This window comes from Trichechus manatus, unplaced genomic scaffold (assembly GCF_000243295.1).
Source record: "Trichechus manatus latirostris isolate Lorelei unplaced genomic scaffold, TriManLat1.0 scaffold00057, whole genome shotgun sequence".
In the NCBI taxonomy this organism is placed as follows: Eukaryota; Metazoa; Chordata; class Mammalia; order Sirenia; family Trichechidae; genus Trichechus; species Trichechus manatus.
This window is the reverse complement of record NW_004443993.1, coordinates 2,376,139-2,402,113: the sequence shown is the minus strand read 5'-3', so window position 1 is coordinate 2,402,113 and position 25,975 is coordinate 2,376,139. Positions and strand designations below refer to the sequence as shown.

Below are 25,975 nucleotides of genomic sequence, written 5' to 3'. Positions count from 1 at the left end.
AAGCCTTCACCTGAAGTACAATATTAAAAAAAAAAAAAAATCCCGATTTTAAGAATTCGACTATTGGATGTTTTTAAAAAGGATACACTAAGTCTGAGAAGTAAAGGGAAAACAAGATGTTATACAAAAATCTAATAAAAGACTTTAATGGAATGGAAAAGTCACTGATAATTTGAAAAGGTTCAATTCTTCCAAAAAGATAACAGCAATTTTAAAATATGTATGTGATAACACAGCCTTCAAAATACAGCAAACAAAAATGGACACAATAAAAGAATTACAAAAGCCACTGTTAGAATGAAATATTTTAAAAACATCTCTTTCTGGAATAGAGAACAGGGACAAAAATTCAATGGCCATCAAAGATCTGAAAAAACAAGCTAGAACCACAGCCACACATAGAACACTGCTTGCTGCCACAGAATACACATTCTTTTTAAACTCAAATGGAACACATGTGAAAACTAACCACATATAGGACTACAAAGCATATATCAAATATTTCCAAAGATTAATATAATTTCCTAAACACAATGCAGTAAATTAGCAATCAATAAAACAAAATAATAAAAATACCATTTATTGGAATTTCAAAAACATATTTTGAACTAACTTATGTGTCCAAGTAGAAAGTGTATTGGGAATTTGATACTTATAACTGAAAAGGAATGAAAATACTACTTAAAACTTTGAAGATTCAGCTACAGCAGTAGAAAGATATTCCAAGTTTTAAATGCCTATATAATAGTAAAGAACGAAATCTGAAAATATTAAGTTATATGTTTGATTTAAGAAATAGGAAAACAAAATATACCCAAAAAAAACTATAATGGAGGAAAATAAACACGAGAACAGAAATTTTAAAAATAGAACACAAACTACAAATAGAATAATCACATCAATTTTCTCTGAAAACAACAGAACTGAATAAATTCTGGCATGATTAATACAAGAAAAATGAAAAGACACAAAGAAACGATATTATGAATAAAAAGGGAAATACAAAAGGAATATAATTATAAAAGCCACAAATATTAAAATTATAAAAATCAACTGACTATAAAATTGAAAATAAAAAAATGCTTGTAAAAACATAACTTACCCAAACTAACTCAAGATGAAAACTGGAAACCTTAGCAACTCTATAAACATAAAAACAATCGAATTCATACTTTAAAATCATTCCAAGAAAACAAAAACAACGGCAATCACTAATCCAAATCCACATGATTTTACCAATGAATTTTGTTCTATACTAAAGAAACAAATAATTCTCCTATGGAAATAGTTTAAGAATTTAGAAAGGCAAAAATACTCTATCTTTGTACAAACAAACAATGGAGTAAGAAAGAACTATTACATGCCACTGCTACCTACTCAAACATACTTGCAAAAAACTTCTCTAAAATATCAGTAAACACAATATATTCAGCATAAAAGATAACCATTATGTCCAAGTAGAGTTTTTCTATAATTACAAGATTGATTTAACACTGGAAAATGAATTAATTCATCACATTTACTTAAAAAACTACCTCTCATTTATTCATTCAATCGAATATTAGGTGCATGGGCTGGGAGCAGATCTAAATACTTGAATTTTATCCGTTAACTAATATGATCATCTCAGATAATTTGGGGAAAGCATTTAATAAATTCAGAAAGCATTCATTCTCAAACTACAAATGTAAGAAAACAGCCTTCAGCTTGTAAAACCTATAACAATAAAGTGAACAGTAAAGATGGAAAGCGTATCTCATTAGGGTTATGAAGACGACAATTGTGATGCCTTTACTACTTGCAGTCATTATTGTACTGGAGATCTTGTTCAGTCAGTAAAGCAATCTAAGGATTTAAACGGAAAAAATAAAACTCATTATTTAAAGATTAAATAATTGCCCATATAGAAAATCCGAAAGAATCTACATGAAAATTGGAGTTAATAAAAAGCTAGCTCTAGATAAAATACAATATTTGAAGATCAACTGCATCTTATAGATTGACAATCAGAAGAACTGTAATATTAAAAAGAATGACATTTACAAGAGCAAGAAAATCATACGTTTTAGGATAAATGTAACAAAAAAATCTTTCCGGAGAAAACTGTAACAAATTGAACCTCTTTGAAGAAGATAATCACCTTGTTCATAAGTTGGAAGTCCAAGACAAAAAATACTCCAATTTCCCTTAAAATGATAGAGAAATTCAACAAACTTCTAATGAATATTAGACCAGGTATTATTGGAGAAACCTATTAAGCTGGTACAAAAATATATACGGACCTCCATACAAATTTCTAATTACAAAAATAGGAACTGCACAATGCAAACACTGAACACACGCACCACTTTAAACCAAGTGATCAAAATTAACATTACCAATGATGGGGAAAAATGACATGGGCATTTCTGAACATGATACCCTGGAAATAGACAACTCTTTTGTAGTATTCAACCAAAAATGAAAAACCTGAATCTCATTTTGAGGAAACTTCAACAAAACCTCCCAATCTGGTGACGTTCTATAAAGTGAATGGCTATGTTTTTCAACATTGTCCATATCATGAAAGACAAAAGAAATACCACGGGAACGTTCAAGATAGAAGATTAAAGAAACGTGACAAATAACATACGTAATAATACATGATCCTGGACTGAGTAAAAGACATAGCACAGCTGATGAAATAGGAACATAGACTAGAAATCAGACAATAGTCTTGTTCTTGAGAAATACTTCACATATTGAGGTACTAAGGAATAAAGAGGCGGATGTATGCAACCTGCTCTCAAATGGTTCAGGAGAAACATACACAGAAAGTTTGAGAGTGTATGAGTGAAAATGAAAAACGAAAAGTAGGCAATTTGTGAAAAATTGGTAAATCTGGGCAAGGGATATATGTACTGGAGTTCTCTGTACTATTCTATGAACTTTTTCTGTAAGCCTGAAGTCTTTTCAAAATTAAAACAAAGAGCCAAGAATAGACAAGACGCTGCTAAAGCAGAACGACAGAATGGGGAATAGCCCTATCAGATATTTAAAAATACTATAAAGTTATTATAATATAAGTGGTACCAAAGCGGAAGAAACCCGTTGCTGTCGAGTCAATTCTGACTCATAGAAACCCAATAGGACAGAACTGCGCCATAGGGTTTCCAAGGAGTGGTTGGTGGATTTGAACTGCCGATCTTTTGGTTAGCAGCCAAATGCTTAACTACTGCACCACTAGGGCCCCAAACAAATCATAAAGCCTTAAAACTGACTCAAATGCATATTGAAAGCTCATCAATGACAGAACATTGCAATTCAAGTGGGGAAAGATGAACTTTTCAATGCAAAGTCCTGGGAAAAACATATTCATAAGGAGAAAAATTGAATTAAACATATCTTGATATCACAAACAAAAATCAATTCCAGACGGACTAAGCACATTTGTAAAACTATGAAAAATGTAAAAGAAAAGGTAGCAAAAAATATGAATTCAGAGTAGAAAACTTCTGAAGTGGAATAAGGGAAAATTTGGAAAAATCATCTATGCCAAAATTAAATTCTTTTCCTTAAAATACCATAAACAAAGTGAAAACACAAAGTGGAAAATACTGCAGTCATGTAATTCATAAATGATGTGTATCATGTTATCAAACAAAAGCCTAAAAAATAAAAAGACATGACCAGATATTTCTTTCAAAAAAAAAAAGCCGAAGTACCTGCAAAGATGTTCACAAACATCAATAATCTGGGAAAGGCAAATTAAAACCACAGCGAGATATCTCACAACCCACTTTGGAAAAAAAGTCATGACATAATAAGGTTGAACATGTACAGAAAAAATAAAACAAATTACAGAAGCAGTCATTAATAACAACTTTCATAGTTTTTAAAATCACATAAAGAATAATACCTCATTATGGGATACATATATTAGCAATAAAATCTATGAAAAAAAGTAAAAAACCAGCTAACAGATTTCAAAAAAGGTTCCTTTTGGATAGAAAAAAGGGATGCAATAGAAGAGAGACTCATGGATACAGTAATCTTCTGTTTCTTGGTCTGCAAGGTAGTTATCTAGAGGCTCACTACTTTAAAACACTACTTATGAATTTTCATAAAGGTCCCTGGGTGGCGCAGATGATTTGCGCTCAATTAAAGGCTGGCAGTTCAAACCCCAAACAACGTCACCGCAGAAGGCCTTGTGATCTGTTTCCAAAAAGATTACAGCAAAGAAAAACCCTATGGAGCAGTTCTACTCCGTAACATGAGGTCACCATGAGTCAAAAAAGATTTGACAGCAATAGGTTTTTTCATGTATTTTCATACAATTTCCTGTATACAAAAAAAAGCCATTGCGTTGTTGATTCTGACTCATAGCAACCCTATCCTGTATATATGCTATAATTACAGAATTTTTTAAGAAACAAAATTCGCAGAAAAGGTGAAAAAATAAAAACGCTGCATTAATATCCTAACACGTATAATTTAACTTGTAAACTGATTTCAGTTTAGACTTTAAAATCTTGTTAAAATGTTGTTCATACTCAAAACAACTACAACAGAAAAGTTGAAGATAACAGTATTTTAAAAGCACATAAGCAATATGAATGATGTATGACACGCAAAATAATAGTTCCCCAAATATATCTGGAAACTAATACCTGGAACCCACGAATATGTGAGATTACATGAAAAACGGGAATTCAGGTTGTAAATGGGATTGATTGCTAATCAGCTAACCAAGGAGCCCTTTTGGCATAATGGCTAGGCTGCTAACCGAATGGTCCACAGTTCAAACCCACCAGCTACTCCACAGGAAAAAAAGACACGGCAATCTGCTCCCGTAAAGATTACAGCCTAAGAAACCCTATGGGGCAATGCTATTCTGTATTATGGGGTCAGTATGAGTCGAAATCGACTCAACATACACAATAAGCTGACCTTAAAATAGATTAACCTGGATTATGCAGGTGGGCCCAATGTAATCATAAGAGTCCTTAAAGAGCTAAGTAGAGAAAGAGATGGTGGCATGAGAAGGATTTGGATGTTGCACGGCGGAAGGGGGCCATGAGCCAAGGAAGTTGGCTACCTCTAAAAGCTGGAAAAAGGAAATGGATTCTTCCCTATAGCCTCTAGAAAGGAATGCAGTCCTGACACCTTGATTTTAGCCCAATGAAATCCATTTCACATTTATGACCTTGAAAACTTAAGATAGTAAATTTTTATTGTTTTACACCATTAACTTGTAATTTGTTACAACAGCAATACAAAACACACAATGTAAAGCTAAATATAATAGACTATAAGGTCAAATGACAGTGGCTATCTTTATTACCTCCAAATCGTATTCTCTTTCCTCCAAAATCTATAACGAGAACTTTGCCCACCCAGCTTCACAGAATCAGCTTTAAAAAAAACGCCCCAATGACTTTGATGACTAAACCACAAATCCTCATTTAACTCACCAAATGAGCATTTGGTACACTTGATCAGTGTCTGCTCCTATCCTTACATTCATAGATACCAATCATAATTCTCATCTTATTAGCCACTCATTACTTCTCAAGCTCCTCCCATGTCCCCAACCACCAAAGTTAGAAGTGTTCCAGGACTTACTGTCAGGGAAAATCATCTGACCTCATAGCTTTAAGTGCCATTTATACACTGATGACTCACAAATGTATATCCTCAGCCCAATAAAGACCATTTTTCTCAAGTAACAAAAAAGTCCAGAAACAGCTGCATGGCTGATGCAAAGTCACCATGTGTTTCTTTAACTAAATTATAACTGTGGCTTTTGTCCTCAGAGCACAGCATTTATCATCCCAACTCCAGGAACTACATCTGATTTCCAGGAAAGAGAAAGGAAGTGTCAGCTATAACTGACAGAGAAGAAAAAAACCTGATGAGACTGTCCCCTTTCCAATAGCTTTCCGAGAACTCACATCATTGATTTCTACTTCTTGTTGGTCAGAACTATCAGATATAACCTCCCATAAGCTCAAGCAAAACTGAGAAATGGAGTTTTTTAAAACTATGAACTTGCATTCTACTACTTGCCACACAAGGCCGAAGAAATTTTTTCTATAAAGTACTATACCATACCGTTCTATGACCCATTAGCAAAGAAATTACAAAGCAATACTAAAAAACATTTACAAAACACCCTTATGTTGCCAAATAAACACACTCCCAAATAACCACAGTTCACCCAAGACATCATAATGTAAATGAGAAAGTGTTTAGACCTGAGTCATAATGAAAACACCATTCTATGAAATGTTATGTAATTTAGCAAAAATTTTACTTGGAGAATCTTTTAAAAGCAATTAAACTTTATAAAATCACCACAGGAAATTAAGATGCTAGGTATTTTCCTTAAAGGACACATTCTCATTTTCATGTCATTTATTTTGCATTTCTCTTCAGGTACAAGTACTCTTGTGTACAGTAAATGAACAGTACCTGAAAGCTTCCCCAAACTCCTAAACATTCATGGTTTATCCTTCTAATGAGTATTTTCCACATCTGGGGCAAATTATCCAACAAGCAAGGTAAGCACAGGCTGACTTGTGCTTGCTTACTAATCTGTAGTGAACAATTTCACATATGGTGAAAACCACAAACTGTTCACTGCAGATTAGTGAATAAGTCAGCTCATGCTTACTGGGTAATCTGTCTCTGTCAGGCACTGTAAATGTAGAAAGAAGCTTTGATTCTGTAGGAAGGTGCCATGGGGTTAGGAGACACATGCCAGCGAGACCTAGAAGCAAATTTTTGATATGGTGAAAAAATGTGAAATTGTTCACTACAGATGATCTGGTAAGCAAAGTAAGACCTGTGCTTACCTTGCCTATTGATCCATCCCTGTCATCCCTTTAAGGCTGTGAATTAAAAGCATTCCCACATTATTACATTCATACAGCTTCTTTCCAGTATTGGCTTTCACATGTACAGTAAGATCTGTAGAATGAACGAAGCATTTTCCACATTCCCTACAATCATAATTTCTTTCCAATGTAAACTGTTTACTAAAACAAAAAAGTGAATTTCCATATTGCTAACATTCTTTTCATGAGATCAAAAAACATCAACATTGGGCAGAACTAAAGTTTTTCCACATCTTTCATAGTTTCAACTACAAGTTCTCATCCACTAACACTTGGATTTTTCACATTGTTTACGTTTATGTTCTTCTGAAGTACATAAAATTGAAAGGAATTTCTGAGTTTTCCTAGATTGCTTCCATTTATATGGTATCTTTCCATACTGATTTCTTAAATGTTGAGTACCTAAAAAAGGAGCAAGTGGAAGTTTTCCTTTATCCTTCACACTGGTAAGATTTTATACCAGTATGTATCCTCATGTACATATTAATCCTGAGCATTAAAGAATTTACCACATTCTCTATACAGAAGTATTTCTCTAGCATCCATTCTCATGTACTATTAATGCATATAAAATAGTTATACCTCATTCTTACCTTCGTATGGCTTTTACTGTTATTTTAAACGTATAAGATAGCAATATTTAAATAAAGACTTTCCCACGTCTTAAAACCAGTTTTCTCAGGTGTGAGTTCTCAACACATTCTTCACTGCTCTCCCATATTCTTTTTACTAATGACATTTCTGCTTATGGTAAGATATTTTCGTAGAAGCGAAAATTCAGTTAAGATTTCTCCCATCCTTTACTTTCATGACATCTTTTTTTCAGATGAGTTTAGCAGTGTAGGCTAAAGTCTGTAGAACAGAGAATTTTCCACATGGCTTATTTCTTAGATGTTCATTAAAGACTGAAGGGTTTCCCACATTCCTGACATTTATAGTTTCTCTCCAATGTGGGTTTGCATGTGAATATTAAGGCATGTGGAATATCTAAAGGCTTTCCCACATTCCTTACATTTATAATGCTTTTACCCAGTGTGAGTTCGCATGTGCACGTTAAGATGTGTGGAATGAATAAATGCTTTCCCACATTCTTCACATTCATAGGTTTTCACTCCAGTGTGAATTCTTAAGTGTGTAGTAAGGCCCGATGATTGAGTAAAAGCTTGCCCACATTCCCTGCATTCATATGGCTTCTCTCTAGTATGAGTTTTTACATGCTGATTAAGCATTGAGGAATTATTAAAGGCTTTCCCACATTCACCTTCACAGGGTTTTTCTCCAGTGTGTTTTCGCATGTGTAAAAGAAGTCCTGAAGAACGATAGAAGGCTTTTCCACATTCCTTACATAAATAGGGCTTCTCTCCACTGTGAATTCTTATGTGTTTTGCAAGGTATGAGGAATGAAGGAAAGCTTTCCCACATTCCTTACATTCAAATGGTTTTTCTCCATTGTGAATCTGTATGTGTGAAATAAGTCCTGTGGATCGAGTAAAGGCTTTCCCACATTCCATACATATGTAGGGCTTTTTTCCACTATGAATTCTTGTATGTTCTGTAAGGTGTGAGGAACTAGTGAAGGCTTTCCCACATTCCTTACATTCATATGGTTTTTCTCCAGTGTGAGTTCTGATGTGCAACTTAAGTCCTGAGGAAAGAGTAAAGGCTTTCCCACATTTCCTACACACATAAGGCTTCTCTCCACTGTGAATTCTTGTGTGTTTTGTAAGGTATGAGGAATGAATGAAAGCTTTCCCACATTCCTTACATTCAAATGGTTTTTCTCCGTTGTGTATCTGTATATGTAAAGTCAGTCCTGTGGATCGAGTAAAGGCTTTCCCACATTCCATACATATGTAGGGCTTCTTTCCACTGTGAATTCTTTTATGTTCTGTAAAGTAAGATGAATTAGTGAAAGCTTTCCCACATTCCTTACATACATAGGGTTTTTCTCCGATGTGAGATCTCACATGTACTTTAAGATATGACTCATTAGTAAAGTTTCTCCCCCAGTCTTTGCCTTCATACAATTTCTCTTGTGTATGATTTTTCTTGGGCCCAGTAAGATTTGAAAGTGGAGTGAAGGCTTTTTCATGCTGAAAAAAAAGTTTCTCCCCAACATGGATTTTCTTGTGCAGAATATGAATTAAGTTCTTTTTGAAGTCTTTTCCATTCTGATTATCCATAGATGTTTTCTCTCCAATGTGGGTTTTCATGTGAGTCATAAGACATGAGTGTTCACTAAAGATTTTTCCACATTGGTTACAATCATATAGTTCCTTTCCAACATTGCTTCTCTCCTGTTAAGAGATGAAAAATGACTAAAAACTTTCTCAAATCCGCTATAATAACAGAATTCCTCCCCCATCACAATTGTTATATATATGAAACATTATCGTGACTGAAGTTTTTTACCATTTCATCATATGTACAGAGTTCCTTCCCTGTTTTTTTGGTTATTTTACATTGAATAAGCTGACTATAAGGGCAGGAGTGTGCATTACATTTTTATTTCCACAAAGCTCCTTAGAGTGTTTGATAATTGTTTTGACTAAATTATGTATCAAAAACTGAATACTGAAGTTATATATATGCAAATGTATATTTGTGGAATTTCTGAGATTAGGTTCCAACTAAGTTTAGCGTACTTCCCAAGTAAATGATACTCAGAATATCTTTCTAAAGACTCTGCTTTCTTCTAGATAAATGCCATCTGCCTCATATAATTGTCATGGATTTTGTGCTCTGCTCCTAATGTAGAAGGAATGATCCCTCGTAAATCTTACCAATTCTATTCCATTTGATGTTCTTTTCCCAAAAATATCTCGAGGTGTGGATGCTTTTCTCCTTTTGAATTGCAAATATAATTCTGAAACACAGTGGAAAAATTCAGGTTTAGAGAAAAAATGTGGGGATGAAGATGTTTAAAAGCATATGGCATAGGGTATGTAATCAAAAATGGGAGTAGGAAACTCCTGAAAGCTCTCCTTCCATGAAAAGGCAAAAACTGTCAGAATCAACTTTTGCATAACTCTGGACTCTAGTAAAACAGTTACAACCACCAGGGGAACATTTAAGTGCCTATACTGTGGTAAGAGAGTGCTGCTGCATTTTATATTGTCCATCTATTCCAGAACTCCCTATATCAAAAGTGGCTGTGAAGACAATACACTGTAGTCCTGGTGCAGGTTGCTAGTACCAGGAGGAAAAATATGGACCTCATTCTTAAACAATTGGGTTGTGTGGTTCAACCTGCTGGCAGCTTCCTCAAGGACCAGTGCAAGGGTTTGCCTGTTTCGCCCAACTCAGAGAACTCCAGGACTGAGGCAGCTTCCACATGGCTTTCACTCAAAGCATTTAAAAGGAAAGCACTGGCAACAGCAGTCAAGAAAAGGCAAAACAGGACAATAGACTGAAAAACCTGGGAAGAGGTTGAAAATACTATCTGAGAAAAGCGTGCTTTTAAAAGCTCCAGCATATACCAGAAAATCAAGAAGACCACATGCATACGCAGAGACAGATACATGATCAGAAAAGACCTGAAGACCTAAAGCTTTGATTTCTGGTAGACATTGAAGGTCCACGCAAGCAGGAAGTAAACACTAAAGAGAGAGTTATAAATGGCCTGCCTAAGAGCTCCAACACGAGCCAATCAGAAAAGGCAGTGTATTTTTATTTTCTTGGAACCATTTATGAAAACTAATGGAACACATATTTCAGAGGCCACACACAAAGAACACAGACTTTACCAAAACAACTTAGAAAATCCACTAAACAACAGCCACCCACTCAACCAGCAACAGCAAATCCTGGGCGGAAGGGATTTCGAGACCTGCCATATTATATTCAAAATGTCTAATTTTCAACAAAAAATTATGAGTCATGTAAATAAACATACAAAAATAAATAATAAAAACTGTCCGAGTTAAGCCAAGGTACAGGACTTACTAGACAAAGACTTGTAATCAGATTTCTTAAATATGATGAAAGAGCTAAAGGAAAGTAAGGACAAAGAACGAAAAAAAAAACAGGAAAATGTCTCATCAAATAGACTATTAATAAACAAAAATTACAAAAAGGAACAGCAATCTGGAGCTGGAAAGAATAAATGAAATGAAAAATTCACTAAAGGGTTCAAAAGCAGATTTGAGCAGCCAATAGAAGCAATCAGTGAACTTGGGCAAATAGAGGAACTGAGTTTATCTAGTCTCAGTACCAAAAAGGTAAAAAAATAAAAATAAACAGATCCTAAGAGAATTATGAGATACCATCAAGTGTACCAACATACGCATAATCAGAATTCCAGTAGAGAAAAAGGGGTACAAAGAGTATTTGAAGAAATAATAGCCAAAAACCTTCCGAATTTCATGAAACAAATCTACATATCCAAGACTGCAACGAACTTCAAGCAGGATAAACTCAGAGATTCACACTAAGACATATTATAGTCAAATAGTCAAAACCAAAGACAAAAAGACAATCCCAAAAGCAAAAAGAGAGAAGTGACTCATCATGTACAAGAGACTCAACACGTACAAGGGATACTCAACAGTAGTGATGGTGGATTTCTCATTAGAAACCACAAAAGCCAGAAGGCAGTGGGATGACATTATTTAAACTGCTGAAAGACCTATCAATTAAAAAAATCTGTATTAGACAAAATCATCCTTCAAAACTACAAGGAGAAATTAAAACATTCTCTGATAAATGCTGAGAAAGTATGCTAACAGACCCTACAAGAAATGCTAAACAGAGTCTTGCAAAAATGAAATGAAAGGACACTAGAATTAAAGAACACCAATAAAGATAACTACATAAGTAAATATAAAACTCAGTATTGTTGCATTTTTTATCTGTTAACTCCTCTTTATTGTCTACATGACTTAAAAGACAAAGGCATAAAACAAAAATTGACATATAACGTAGAAACGTAATTTGAGACAGTTACAACAGAAAGGAGGGATGGAGCTGTATACAAGCAGAATTTTTGTATACTACTGAAACTAAGATGGTATTAATTTACACTTGACTTATAAAATTAAAACGTTAATACTACCCAGGATAACCACTAAGAAAAAAAGCGAAAAACTATATAAAAAAGGAAACAAAGAGAAGGGAATCAAAACAGTACCCTAAGGAAAATCAATTCATCACAAAAGAACAGTATTGGAGAAATTGAGGAACAAACATGATATAAAACATATAAAAGCAAAACATCAAAATGTCAAAAGTTCTCTCATCATCAATTACTTTAAATGTAAATGAAACAGACTCCCCAATCAAAAGGCAGAGATTGGCAGAATAAAATTTTTAAAAAACTGATCCAACTACATGCTATCTACAAGAGACTCATGTTGGCTCCAAAAACATAGATTGAAAGTGAAAGGATGGAAAAAGATATCCCATGCAAAAGAGCGTTGAGTGGCTAGACTAGTATCAGACAAAATAGATTTCAAGTCATAAATTGCTACGAGACAAATAACTGTATTGATACAAATGTCAATCCATCAAATATATATAACAATTATAAATATACGTACACCTAACAGAGCACTAAAATTATTAACTATTGACATTATTGAAGACAGAAAGCAGTTCTACAATATTAGTTGAAGAACTCAATATCCCACTTTCAATAATGGATACAGCTAAACAGAAAATCAAAAAGGAAACTGAAGACTTGAACAACACTATATACAAACCAGACTTAAAATACATTCATAGAACAGTCCACCCAAGAAGAGCAAAATACACATTTTTCTTAAACACACAAGGAACGTTCTCTAGGCCATACTATATGTTAGGCCACAAAAAATGGCCCAACAAATTTAAAAAGGCTGAAGTCATACAAAGTATCTTTTTCTACCAAAATGCAATGAAATAAATCAGTAAGAGAAGGAAAACTGGAAAATTCACAAATACATGGAAATTTAAACAACACACTCTTAAAAAAAAAGGATCAAAAAGGAAATCACAAGTGAAATTATAAAACTCATTGCAATAAAAATGAATATATAACTTACCAAAATTTATGGGATGCAGAAAAAGCAGCGCTCAGAGAGAAATTTCTAACTGTAAATGTCTACATTCAAAGTAAGAAAGATCCTAAATCAACAACCTAACTTGACACCTTAAGAAACTGAACGAGAGCAAGCTAAGCGCAAAGCTAGCACAAGGGAGGAAATAATATTACAGTGAAGATAAATGAAACAGAGAACAAAAACAATAAAATGAAACTAAAAGTTGGTTGTTTAAAAAGTTTTTAAAAAACTGATAAACCTTTACCTAGACTAGGCTGACCAAGAAAAAAAGAAAATATACAAATTTCTAACGAAAGTGCAAACATTACAACAGAACTTACAGAAATAAAAAGAATCATAAGACAATACTATGAACAATTATATGCCAAGAAACTAGATAATCTAGATGGACTAGACGCATTCCTAGACAGACATCAACTATTCAAACTGCATCAAGAAGAAACAATCTGAATAAACCTATAACAAGTAAAAAGACTGAAACACTATAATCAAAAACCTCCCAATGAAGAAAAGCACAGGACCAGAAAATTTCGTTCAAAAATTCTACAAGATACTAAAGAATTAACACTAATGCTTCTCAAATTCTTCCAAAAAAAAAAACGAGGAAATACTTCCTAACACATTCATGAGGCCTGCATTACGTGATATCAAACCCAAATAAAGATATCACAAGGAGAAAAAAAAAAAACACTACAGACCAATATCCAAACTGTAAAGAAGTAAAACTACAGCTATTTGTAGACAACACAATTCAAAGGTGTCAATTCTTCGATCTTCCTTGTTCATCGTCCAGCTTTCACATGCACGTGAGGAGATTGAAAACATGACTTGAGTCAAGCGCACCTTAGTCTTCCAGGTGACATTTTTGCTTTTTAACACTTTAAAAAGGTCTTTTGCAAAAAATTTACCCAATACATCATTTAGTTTCTTGATTGCTGCTTCCATGGGTGTTGATTGTGGATCCAAGTAAAATGAAATCCTTGACTTCACTCTTTTCTCCGTTTATCATGATGTTACTTATTGGTCCAGTTGTAACGATTTTTCTTTTATGTTGAGGTGTAATCCATACTGAAGGCTATGGTCTTTGATCTTCATCAGTAAGTACTTCAAGTCCTCTTCACTTTCAGCAAGCAACGATGTGTCATCTGCATAACACAGGTTGTTAATGAGTCTTCCTCCAATCCTGATACCCCGTTCTTCATACAGTCCAGTTTCTCAGATTATCTGCTCAGTATACAGATTGAACAAGTATGGTGAAAGGATACAACCCTGACACACACCTTTCCTGACTTTAAATCACGCATTATCCCCTTGTTCTGATCGAACGACTGCCGCTTGATCTATGTACAGGTTCCTCAAGAGTACAAGTGTTCTGGAATCCCATTCTTCGCAATGTTATCCATAAATTTGTTATGATCCACACAGTCGAATGCCTTTGCATAGTCAATAAAACACAGGTAAACATCTTTCTGGTATTATCTGCTTTCAGCCAGCATCCATCTGACATCAGCAATAATATCCCTGGTTCCACGTCCTCTTCTGAATCTGGCTTGAATTTCTGGCACTTCCCTATCAATATACTGCTTCAGCTGCTTCTGAATGATCTTCAGCAAAATTTTACTTGCAAGTAATATTAATGATATTGTTCGATAATTTCCACACTCAGTTGGATCACCTTTCTTGGGAATAGGCATAAGTATAGATCTCTTCCAGTTGGCCAGGTAGCTGTCTTCCAAATTTCTTGGCATAGACGAGCGAGCCACTTCCAGTGCTGCATCTGTTCGTTGAAGCAAATCCTTGGTATTCCGTCAATTCCGGGAGCCTTGTTTTTTGCCAATGCCCTAAGTGCAACCTGGACTTCTTCCTTCAGTACCATCAGTTCCTTATCACATGCTACCTCCTGAAATGAACGTCGCCCAATTCTTTTTGGTACAGTGTCACTGTATATATCTTCCATCTTCTTTTGATGCTTCCTGCGTTGTTTACTATTTTCTCCATAAACTCCTTCAATATTGCAACTCGAGGCTTTTTTCTTCAGTTCTTTCAGTTTGAGAAACGCCCAGCGTGTTCTTCCCTTTCGGTTTCCTGTCTCCAGGTCTTCGCACGTCATTATAATACTTTGTCTTCTCGAGCCATCTTTGAAATCTTCAGTTCTTTTACATCATAATTTCTTCTTTTTGCTTTAGCTATTCAACATTCAAGAGCAAGTTTCAGAGTCTCTTCTGACATTCATTTTGGTCTTTTCTTTCTTTCCGTTTTAATGACCTCTTGTTTTCTACATGTATGATGTCCTTGATGTCATTCCACAACTTGTCTGGTCTTTGGTCATTAGTGTTCAATGTGTCAAATCTATTCTTGAGATAATCTCTAAATTCAGGTGGGATATATTCAAGGTCGTACATTGGCTCTCGTGGAATTGCTCTAATTTACTTGAGTTTCAACTTGAACTTGCTATGAGCAATTGATGATCTGTTCCACAGTCGGCCCCTGGCCTTGTTCTGACTGATACTGAGCTTTTCATTGGCTCTTTCCACAGATGTAGTCGATTTGATTATGTATTCCACATGGCAAGGTCCATGTGTACAGTTGCCGTTTATGCTGGTGAAAAAAGGTATTTGCAATGAATAAGTTGTTGGTCTTGAAAGGTTCTATCATGTGATCTCCAGCATCGTTTCTATCACTAAGGCCATACTTTCCAATTACCGATCCTTCTGTTTCCAACTTTCGCATTCCAATCACCAGTAATTATCAGTGCATCCTGATTGCATTTTCAGTCAATTTCAGACTGCAGAAGTTGGTAAAAATCTTCAGTTTCTTCATCTTTGGCCTTAGTGGTTGGTGCGTAAATTTGAATAACAGTCGTATTAACTGGTCTTCCTTGTAGGCATATGGATATTATTCTATCACTGACAAAACTGTACTTCAGGCTAAATCTTGAAATGCTCTGACAATAAATGCAACGCTATTCCTCTTCAATTTGTCATTCCCGACATAACAGACCATATGACTGTCTGACTCAAAATGGCCAATACCAGTCCATTTCAGCTCACTAATGCCTGGAATATAAATGTTTATGTGTTGCATTTCACTTTTGATGATCTCCAATTTGCCTAGATTCATACTTCGTACATTCCATGTTCCAATTATTAACAGATGTTTGCAGCTGTTTCTTCTCATTTTGAGTTGTGCCACATCAGCAAATGAAGGTTCCGAAAGCTTGACTCCATCCACGCCATTAAGGTTGACTCTACTTTGAGGAGGTGGCTCTTCCCCAGTCGTCTTCTGAGTGCCTTCTAAGCTGGGGGGATCATCTTCCGGCACTATTATTAGACAATGTTCTGCTGCTATTCATAAGGTTTTCACTGGCTAATTCTTTTCAGAAGTAGACTGCTGGATTCTTCTTCCTAATCTTAGTCTGGAAGCTCAGCAGAAACCTGTTCGCCATGGGTGACCCTGCTGGTATTTGAATACCAGTGGCATAGTTCCAGCATCACAGCAACATGAAAACCCCCACAGTACTACAAACTGACAGACGCATAGCAGCATTAGTCATTAGGTAAACAAAAATTAAAACCACAATGAGATACCACCTCACGCCCACTAGAATGGCTATTTTCAGGAAAATGGAAAATACGTGTTGGTGAGAATGTGGAGATATTGAAACCCTCTTGAATTGCTGATGGAACAGTAAAATGGTTCACACACCATGAAAAACAGTTCAGCGGTTCCTCAAAAGGTTAATAGAATTACGTATGACCCAGCAATTCCACTCCTAGGTACACGAAAGACTTGAAAACAGGGACCTGAACAGATACTTGTATACTAATGTTCACTGCAGCATTATTCACAATAGCCAAAAGGTGGAAACTCAAGTGTCCATCAACAAATGGATAAACAAAATACAACAAATATATACACAATGGGATATTATTCAGTCATAAACAGAAATGAAACTATGATTTACACTACAATACAGATGAACCTTGAAAACATGCTGAGTGAAACAAATCAGACACGAAGGACAAATATTATGTAATCCACTTACATGAAATATCTAGAATAAACAAATCCATAGAGACAAAAGTTTTGTTAAGAGTTGGTGAGGAGGAGGCAATGGAAGTTATTGCTGAACGGGTACTGAGTTTCTGTTTGGGGAAATGTAAAACCTTTGGAAATGGATAATGGTAAATGTAGTGAGGAGTCCAGGTGGCACAAGCAGTTTGAGATCAGCTGCTAACTCAAAGGCTGGTGGTTTGAACACACCCAGCAGCTCTGTGGATGAAAGGCCTCACAAATTGCTTCAGTAAAGATTAACCCGTTGGCATTAGGTAGATTCTGACTCATAGCAACCCAACAAAATCCTATGGAGCAGTTCTTACTCTGAAACCATGCAGCGCCCTGATTCTGGGACCAACTCGACAGCAGCTAACAAAAACCAATGTAGGGAATAACGTGGTGAGTGTAATTAACGTTACTGAAGTATACACTTAAAAACTGTTGAAATTTTAAAATTCTGTTACATATATTTTAACACTAAAAAAAAAAGTCGTATTTACCAAGAAATGATATTCCGGAAAATTGAGACTGACAGTACACAAAAAGAAGACTGAATCAAGAAAACAAGACAGGAAGGTACTGGGAAAACAGCTACATGCAAATTAATAAAATTTTCAAGTAAACTGGACAAATCTTTCCGAGACATCAATAAAAGGCTGAAAAGATGAATAGAAACTGAAAAATGAAGGAAAGGTGAAACTACCTGAAGAACTTCAGAATACAAATGGCCTCAGCCTTCTCAGAAATGAGTACATCTTACTGAGAACATCTCAGTAACATTTCTAAACGTACTATCCTCTCCCACACAAGGGCTGCTCTTTATAATACCATAGCTGCTTGTGAACTCACTCTGCAGAACTCCTCTCTCCCTGGTCCTCAGTTCTTCTCCTTGTTCCAATCGAGAGATCAGATTAGGTTTGCATAATCTGTACCCTGCTCAAGGAAAAGACACATGAAGGAAGAGGACTGTGCTATATATGACAAACATTTCCTTTTACTATTAGAGATTCTAAAGTCTGTCAAGTCTAACTTTAAGAACAGCAAAACAGTCATGCAAAATTTCTATAAAAGTAAAACTATTTTAAAATTAGCAAAATTTCAAGCACATTTTCTCTACCCTAAAATGATTAGAGATTTCTAAGCTCTGAAACCCATGCTCAACCTCATACACATTGAAAATGCCTCAAGGTTTTTAGCCCATAAAGGGCAGAAAGTTATTTACTTAGACTGATCTTCATTTTCATGTGGAAGCCACTAGATTGTAAGGCCAGTGAGATCAGAGACCATGTCTGTCTTGTTTACCACTGGATTCCCATTTGACAGGACAGTTAAGTAAGAAATACTCATTACATAAAAGACTTAGTGGAAAAAATGCCAGCCTTACCTACTGCAACCAGGTTCCTGTAGTTCTCCAGCATCACATCTCTGTAGAGATCTCTCTGCATTTCATCCAGCAAAGTCCACTCCTCTTTGGTAAAGTCCACAGCCACATCTTCAAAGGTCACCAAGTCCTAAATCATCACACACATACAGGCTTCAGCTAAGTACCATTTTCTTCAATGTTCTCAGGAAGATGAATGACAGAGTGAGGAAAGAAGACCTGATCCTAGACAGCATTCCTGGGCTGAATCCTCAGACCTCTTCTCCTAACTACCCACACTGCCTGGTGATCTCATGCAGTCACATGGTTTTGCCAGCATCACTGACATGTGACTGAACTTATCTTACCACAACTTTACTGTGTGCTTTTCTCATCTGATTCCTCCTCTATTTATGGGCTGCAGTTAGCCCTAAGCACACCGTAGCACTCTGTAAAAGCTGATGACAGATGAATTATTTCAACAGTCACATAAAAATTTGAGATTAGGTACCCTCACCTCCTTATGAGCTCTCAAAACAATCGACAAAATGAGCCAAGCATAACTGAGTATCAAAAAGAATTAGTAAATACTGCAATAATATGATCATTTCGAGTGTAAACTGTACAACCTGAGATAACACAGGTTTTCTGGGAAATTTCAACAGGTGACTCATTCCCTAAGAAGGGTGATATTTGCTTTTAGAAGCCTGGGGACATTACAAGAGAACATGGCTACGTGACAGAAACAAGTATGACACTGTGCAGAAAAGTCAACTTTCCACTTGCCTGATAAGAATCTGTTAGTGACCCAGTCACCATCCTTGCCTCCTCTGTTTTCCTCTCATGAAGACAGAAAGGGTCCCAAGAAAGAAGACCTTAGGATAAGAATGATAACATAAAATTCCAAGCCCATTCCACAATACCAACAATCACATGCCTAAAAGCTGTTCCACACCATGCGTATAACATAAACACATTACTTCCATAATAAACCAAAGCACCTCTTGTTTATGTGAAGTCAGAATAGCGTTCTCTGGATTTTGCTAGCTATGATGAAGAAGTTACCGTTACAGAAATGGTGTAATTACAGAAATTAAAGTACAGAGAGATAGTGCTGTATTTGACAGATATGGTAGAACTCGTGAACATTTTGTCCTCCTCCACACACACTCTCCTTGCATCCCAAATCCCAGGAACCTGACTCATAAACACTCTGACCCATTACAGCAGCTTAGATGGCCCACAGCAAGACTGCTCAGCCCCTGAGCAATGGATCTGCCGTTAGTAAAGGAAAGACAACAGATTATCTGAAACAAAAGCATCAACAAGGACTTACCACACACACGAGTCAGATCAATGGCTGCCATCCTGTAAAACTGGTGGTGAAATTTTCCTCAATCTTCTACTTCTTACTCAGAAGGTCACTTCAGAGAAGATGGTAAATTTAAGTTCATAGGTTGATCCTGATTTCTCTTAGTACACTGGTGTCTGGGGAACTGGTTCACAACATCAATCATTAAGCGACAAATCTTTCTTCTCACTCATCAAACATCATACATTTGTCATCTCTCTGTATAAATAAAACATGACAACCATTAAAAACTGTTGAATATCACACCATGCAAATATCAATAACTGTCATTTAATCAACAACTATCATTTACTAAGCACCTGTTAGGAGTCCTACATATGTAAAACCAAAAACCCGTTGCCATCGAGTGGATTCCAACTCATAGACACCATAAGGGCAGGGCAGAACTGCCCCATGGGGTTTCCAAGGAGCACCTGGTGGATTCAAACTGCCGACTCTGGTTACTAGCCCTGTTGACGCTTTTTTTCTGATAGTCTGTGTAGTTCCTTCACTAATGGCAGATCCATTGCTCAGGGGCTGAGCAGTCCTGCTGTGGGCCACCTAAGCTACTGTAATGGGTCAGAGTGTTTATGAGTCAGGTTCCTGGGATTTGGGATGCAAGGAGAATGTGTGTGGAGGAGAACAAAATGTTCATAAGTTTTACCATATCTGTCAAATACAGCACCACCTCTGTGTACTTTAATTTCTGTAATTATACCAACTCTTAACTATATCACCTGGGTTTCTTCTATACATAAATCCCCTTTAGTTGTCCTAATAACCTTCCAAATTGGATATTAACATTGTCACTCAATAGCTGAGAAAACTGAGGTTCAGACTGGATTAGTAACTGGCCCAAAGCCACCCAATTAGGAAGTGATGAGTCAGGAATAATAACAGGACGGTCTGTCAAAGGCTTATCTCTTGCAGTGATTGTTCAAACATGAACAGAATTCAGTCCAGACCACTGCTAGGCATAATGGAGAGAAGAAAAACAAGAAGTTTTATCCAATTCAGACTTCCCCGGCTGCCTGCTCCAGGAACTTCAATGGGTTTGGAGGCTTTGCCTCCCTTTTGTCACTTAACTGTGCCCTATTCCTTCATTCATTCGGCAAATACTTATTAAGGGCCTTCCCTGTGTCAAGACAGGTACTTGTCATATAGAGGGAACAGTAACCTACACAGAGAATGTCCCAGCTTTTAGAGATCTCACATTTCAATGGAGCATTAGAATAAATATCAGTTGGTGATGAGTAGTTTTACAAATAACTTCAAATGTAAGAATCAACAAAAAGTCAATTTGCATGAAGCAGAGATCAAATATATCCCAGATTTCCATTCTTCAAGCTGCTGTACCACTCCATCGACAGTGGCCACTCTCCCTACCCTCAGCACCCCCCCCCACCTTGAGTTTGGCAATTCGCTGCAACATCTCACAGAACTTACAAACTGTACTTACAGTTAAGTGGTTTATTAAGGAAGTAACAAGGTACAACTCAGGATCAGGATCAACAGGCTACAACTCAGGACCAGGATTAGGAAGCACGTGGGCAAAGTCTCCCTTCTTCAGTGTAGGACAGCTCTCTCAGCTCCCATTGGCTGTGCAGGTCTGTCTCTCTGTCTCTCTCTCCTCCTCCCTCTCTCTCTCCCTTGCCTCCTCAGGAAGGTTCCTCTTGGCTCTGCTGTCTGTCACAGCTGGCTCTGCTGCTGGGCCCCTTCAGGGCCTGTCTCTGTCGTCAGTGTTACAGACCTTAACGCATGTTATAGCTATTTCAGGAGATTCCTTGCCTACTCTCTCTCTCTGCTTCTTTCTCCTTCCTGTTGTTTCTCTTCTTGCTTCCTTCTGTCTGAAAAACCTCTGTGGGGCTGACTACTTAAATACACAAACTATTTTTCACTGTTTCATATAACTCATCAGTTTTACTTTTTTCCAGTAAGTACTGGTTTTATTTTTATTTTCAGTACATTTTATTCTTTTTTTGTATTTCTTATCCAACTTTATGAAATAGAAAGCTTAGTTCCATTTCGTGAACTTCTTTTATTGAAGTACACCATACATATAATTGGAGACAGCCATGAATAAAAATCTCATGCCTTGTCAATTTCAAGGCATGACACTCCCACCAGGGCCACGAACTTACCAATCCCCTCTCAACAGGCCACAGACACTTCATTTGCACAGTAGGCTACAACATACTTCATCTGCATAGTCTACCAACCAATCCCTGCAAGGTGCATACCATTCACAGGACAGCCTGCAGCCCAGGACCAGACAAAAAGTATCAAACCAAGTTGTTTACAGCTTGCCCAGGAAATGTCAATCAACCTGGACAAGAGTAACAAACCCTCTGGCCTAGAAAACTAGGGCAAACGTAACTCCTCAGGCCCTAGGGGAAAAATCTCTCAAGCTGTTTTTCCAAAGAACGAAGGTAAAAGGTCACATAAAGGAACTCATTTCACCACAGCAGTACAGTTAAAAAATAATCAATCCCATAAAAGTATAATGAATATATACACACATACACAAACACATTCATGTTACAGACACAAGACTGGTTTGAGGTATGATAACAGTAAGACACGGAAATAACCATTTTAAAGGACTCCAGAAATTAACACCTTATGCACACTTTTGATCCAAAAACATTACAATTTGAATATAATTTTAGGGAAAACTCAACATACATTTCAAACGCTGGCCACTTCAGCAGGGTCCCAACTTGGAATACTTAAATAAGAGATGTGGCCCTCTACACGTTGTAGCTAGCAGTGGAGAAAAACATGCAGGGGGAGCAGTGCCAAATCAGACTTTGCTCAAGGCTTTTGTCATGAGTCTTCTCAGAGACCATAATTCACTGTTTCATATCATCAGTTTTACTTTTTTCTAGTACCAGTTTTATTTTCATTCATTCTTTCAGTACATTTTATTCTCCTTTTGTATTTCTTGTCCAACCTTATGAAGTAGAAAGCTTAGTTCCATTTCTTGAACTTCTTTTATTGAAGTACACTATACATATAACTAATTGAAGGCATTCATGAATAAAAATCTCAGTGAATTATCACAAAATGAACATCCCCATGTAACCACTATTCACGTCAAGAAATAGAATATTTCCAGTATCTCAGTCACACTCCTCATTCCTTCTCCAAGTCACTAACTCCACACCTCCCAATGGCAACCACTATTCTGACACTTAACATTCTAGACTGATTGTGCCTATTTTTGAAGTTTAAATCAATGGTTTCAAACAAGATGCATCTTTGTGTCTGGCTTCTTTCATTAACATCATGTTTGTAAGATTCATCCAAGTTATTGTATCTACCTACTATGGTTTCATCCTTCTCTTTGCTGAAGAGTATTCCACAGAAAATATATGCCACAATTTATCCATCTTCCGTTGATCTACATTTGTTTTCAATTTAGGGCTTGTCTTAGTGATCTAGTGCTGCTGTAACAGAAATACCACAAATGGATGGCTTTAACAAACAGAAGTTTATTCTCTCACAGTCTAGTAGGCTACAAGTCCAAGTTCAAGTTCAGGGCGTCAGCTCCAGGAAAAGGCTTTCTCTACTGGCTCTGGAGGAAGATCCTTACCCTTAATCTTCCTCTGGTCAAGGAGCTTCTCCGTGTAGGAACCCCGGGTCCAAAGGACGTGCTCTGCTCCCAACGCTGCTTTCCTGGTAGTACAAGGTCACCATGTCTCTCTGCTTGCTTCTCTTTTTTATATCTCAAAAGAGACTGACTTAAGACACAATCCAATCTTGTAGATCTCATCAACATAACTGCCACTAATCCATCTCATTAACATCGTAGTGACAGGATTTACAACACATAGGAAAATCATACAATACTGGAATCATGGCATAGCCAAATTGATACACATATTTTTGGGGGACACAATTCAATTCATAACAGGGATATTTCAAATAATGCTACTATGTCTTTACATTAATCTTGGTGCATACATGCATGCATTACTGTTGTATTCTCAATAGTTCAAATTCAGTTGATACTCAAAATGTATTTCCAATTTTCTCCTCCACTAGCAGTGTATGCACAACCTAATCAACGCCTGGTACTGTCACTCTTGTGACACGTGTGTGTGTTGCTATCACTTTGTGGTTTTAATTTGCATTTATCTGGTTACTGATGATATTGAGCACCTTTTCATATACTTGTCCATTTGAACACTTTATGAAAGAGCCTATCCAAACCTCTTGCTCATTTTCGTATGGGATTTTCGTTTTTGGTATTAATCTTCAGGAGTTATTTCATAACTCCTCTGCTGTTACATGGGAGGCAATTAATCAAGTACTGAAGGTCGAATATCAGGTCTGCAACTTATTTAAACCTCCCAGGGTGGCACAATTTGTACTCCCAAAAGCTTGGCAGTTCAAACCCACTCAGAGGCACCATAGGAAAAAAAAAAGCCAGAAAATCTGCATCCATAAAGATTATAGCCAAGAAATCCATATGGGCAGTTCTACTCTGTAATACATGGGATCACCATGAGTCAAAACAGACTTGAAAGGAACGGATTTGTTTTTTATTCTCAGTTTAGTTTCCCTAGGTGTAAAATTTGCGAATGACTAATCTAAAGGCTAGTGATTCGAACTCACGCACCGGCGCCACATTAAGAAAGTCCTGGTGATGTGCTTCCGTCAAGATCACAGCCAAGAAAACCCTATGGAGCAGTTCTACTCTGTTTAACACATGGGTCACCATGAGTCAGAATCCACTTGATGGCAATGGGCCTGGGTTTTATTCTGTTTATCACAAATGTATCTCTATACAAACGGAGATATATAAAGATACAGCAAATATGAAAAATATTAACAAATGGTCAATCTACAACAAGCGTATGTGGGTGTTTATTCTACTGGACTTTCAAATTTTCTTTATTTTAGAAATTCTGAAACTAAAAATGTGGGGGGGGGCACCTGGTCTAAGCACATCTCCTTTACAGTCAATACAATTCTAATTCCTGTTAGTAGCACAATGAAGTCTGCACCCTTTCTTCTTGAACATCTTTCCACTTTGAACTTCTTAGGGTAAATTCAGCTGCTGTTTGCCTCGAAAACAGCTGAGTAATGCTCCTTTGCTTTAGTAAAAAAGCGTGTGGCAACATGTGGTTTTATTTTTAAAAATCAACAAATCCTACAAACACACGAAAGCATTTTAACACCAGAATAATTTATCAAACTTCAATAAGCGAAGCCCACAACCAGATTAACTCCGCCCAGTACTCACCGGATCCGCCTTAACCGCCAGGTCGGTTGAGAAGAGGACGCTGGGGCCATGGGTGACGGCGGAGAGGCTATTCCTTCAGGAGAAAGGCCAGAAAGGTGCTTGAAATGTTCTTGAAAAAGGACTTACAGCGGGGAAAAAAGTACCCCGCAAACTCGCCTGTCCCATTTCCCCACCCGACTCCTCCCTGAGACGATACCCTGAGCCCAGCCTCGGGGGGCGCGACGGGGGCTGGCTCGGAAACTCGGCGGAGACGCGCTGGCTGCCGCGGAAGACCCGGAGCGCGAGACGGGTGGGAAGAGGCGCCGCGGCTCCGAAGCAGACGCTGAAAGCCAGAGCGGCCGGGCAGGAGCACCGAGCGAAGGGCAGCTCTCCTCTCTTCTTCCGGGCGCCACCTGAGGCGGACCAAGGCGAAAACCTACCTCAAACGCCAGCCGAAGCTTTAGGTCTCGCGCACTGACACTTCCGCTTCCGGTCCCCGCACAGCGATCAGCGTAAGGGGCAGGGCCTCAGGTGCTCCGGGATTAGGGTGAAGTGAGGCAGGGACGCGAGAGGCGGGGTGGTGGCTTCTCTTTTTAGACAGGAGCGGAAAATTCCCAGTTTCCTTCCATTGAGAGACTGTGGAAACCCGGATCCGACTTGGTTGAGAATGTTGCCGGACAAAGTGGGTCCTGGCCCAGTGCACTGTAAAGCCGAGAGACAAGGCACACGGAGTTTTGAGGAAAGAGAAAGTAGTTTATTGCAGACCAGCAATGCAAGGAGCCAGGGGACTTGCCTAGAAGATGGTTCCCTGAGCAGGTGCTAGGCTACAGCCTTTATTGAGATTTTAATCTAGGAAGTCACACATATTCACCAATCTTCGGGGAAATCTCATACATAGGTAATTAGGGACAGAGAGTGCGTGCCCAACGGTCTTACCTCACATGTCAGGGGTACACATGGTCTGCGGGTCAGATCTGGTTCAGACTGGTTCTTGTTTACCACTCTGGCCTAGGTTTCTTGAAACACCTAGTATTTTTCTTCCTTTTTTTATTGTAAGTGAAA

General features: G+C 37.3%; 1 protein-coding gene across 1 annotated transcript in view; it reads right to left on the bottom strand.

Moving 5' to 3' along the window:
* The window catches only part of LOC101344790 (zinc finger protein 420), a 347,019-nt gene extending 321,876 nt beyond the window's left edge, over positions 1-25,143 (bottom strand). The window contains 7 exon segments of the mRNA XM_023733218.1: positions 7,829-9,175; positions 9,662-9,744; positions 17,822-17,905; positions 18,357-18,483; positions 19,119-19,207; positions 19,669-19,902; positions 24,935-25,143. Of these exon segments, the coding sequence (XP_023588986.1) occupies positions 7,829-9,175; positions 9,662-9,744; positions 17,822-17,905; positions 18,357-18,483; positions 19,119-19,207; positions 19,669-19,699 (1,761 nt within the window). The 5' untranslated portion in view covers positions 19,700-19,902; positions 24,935-25,143.
* Positions 25,144-25,975: the final 832 nt, after the last annotated feature.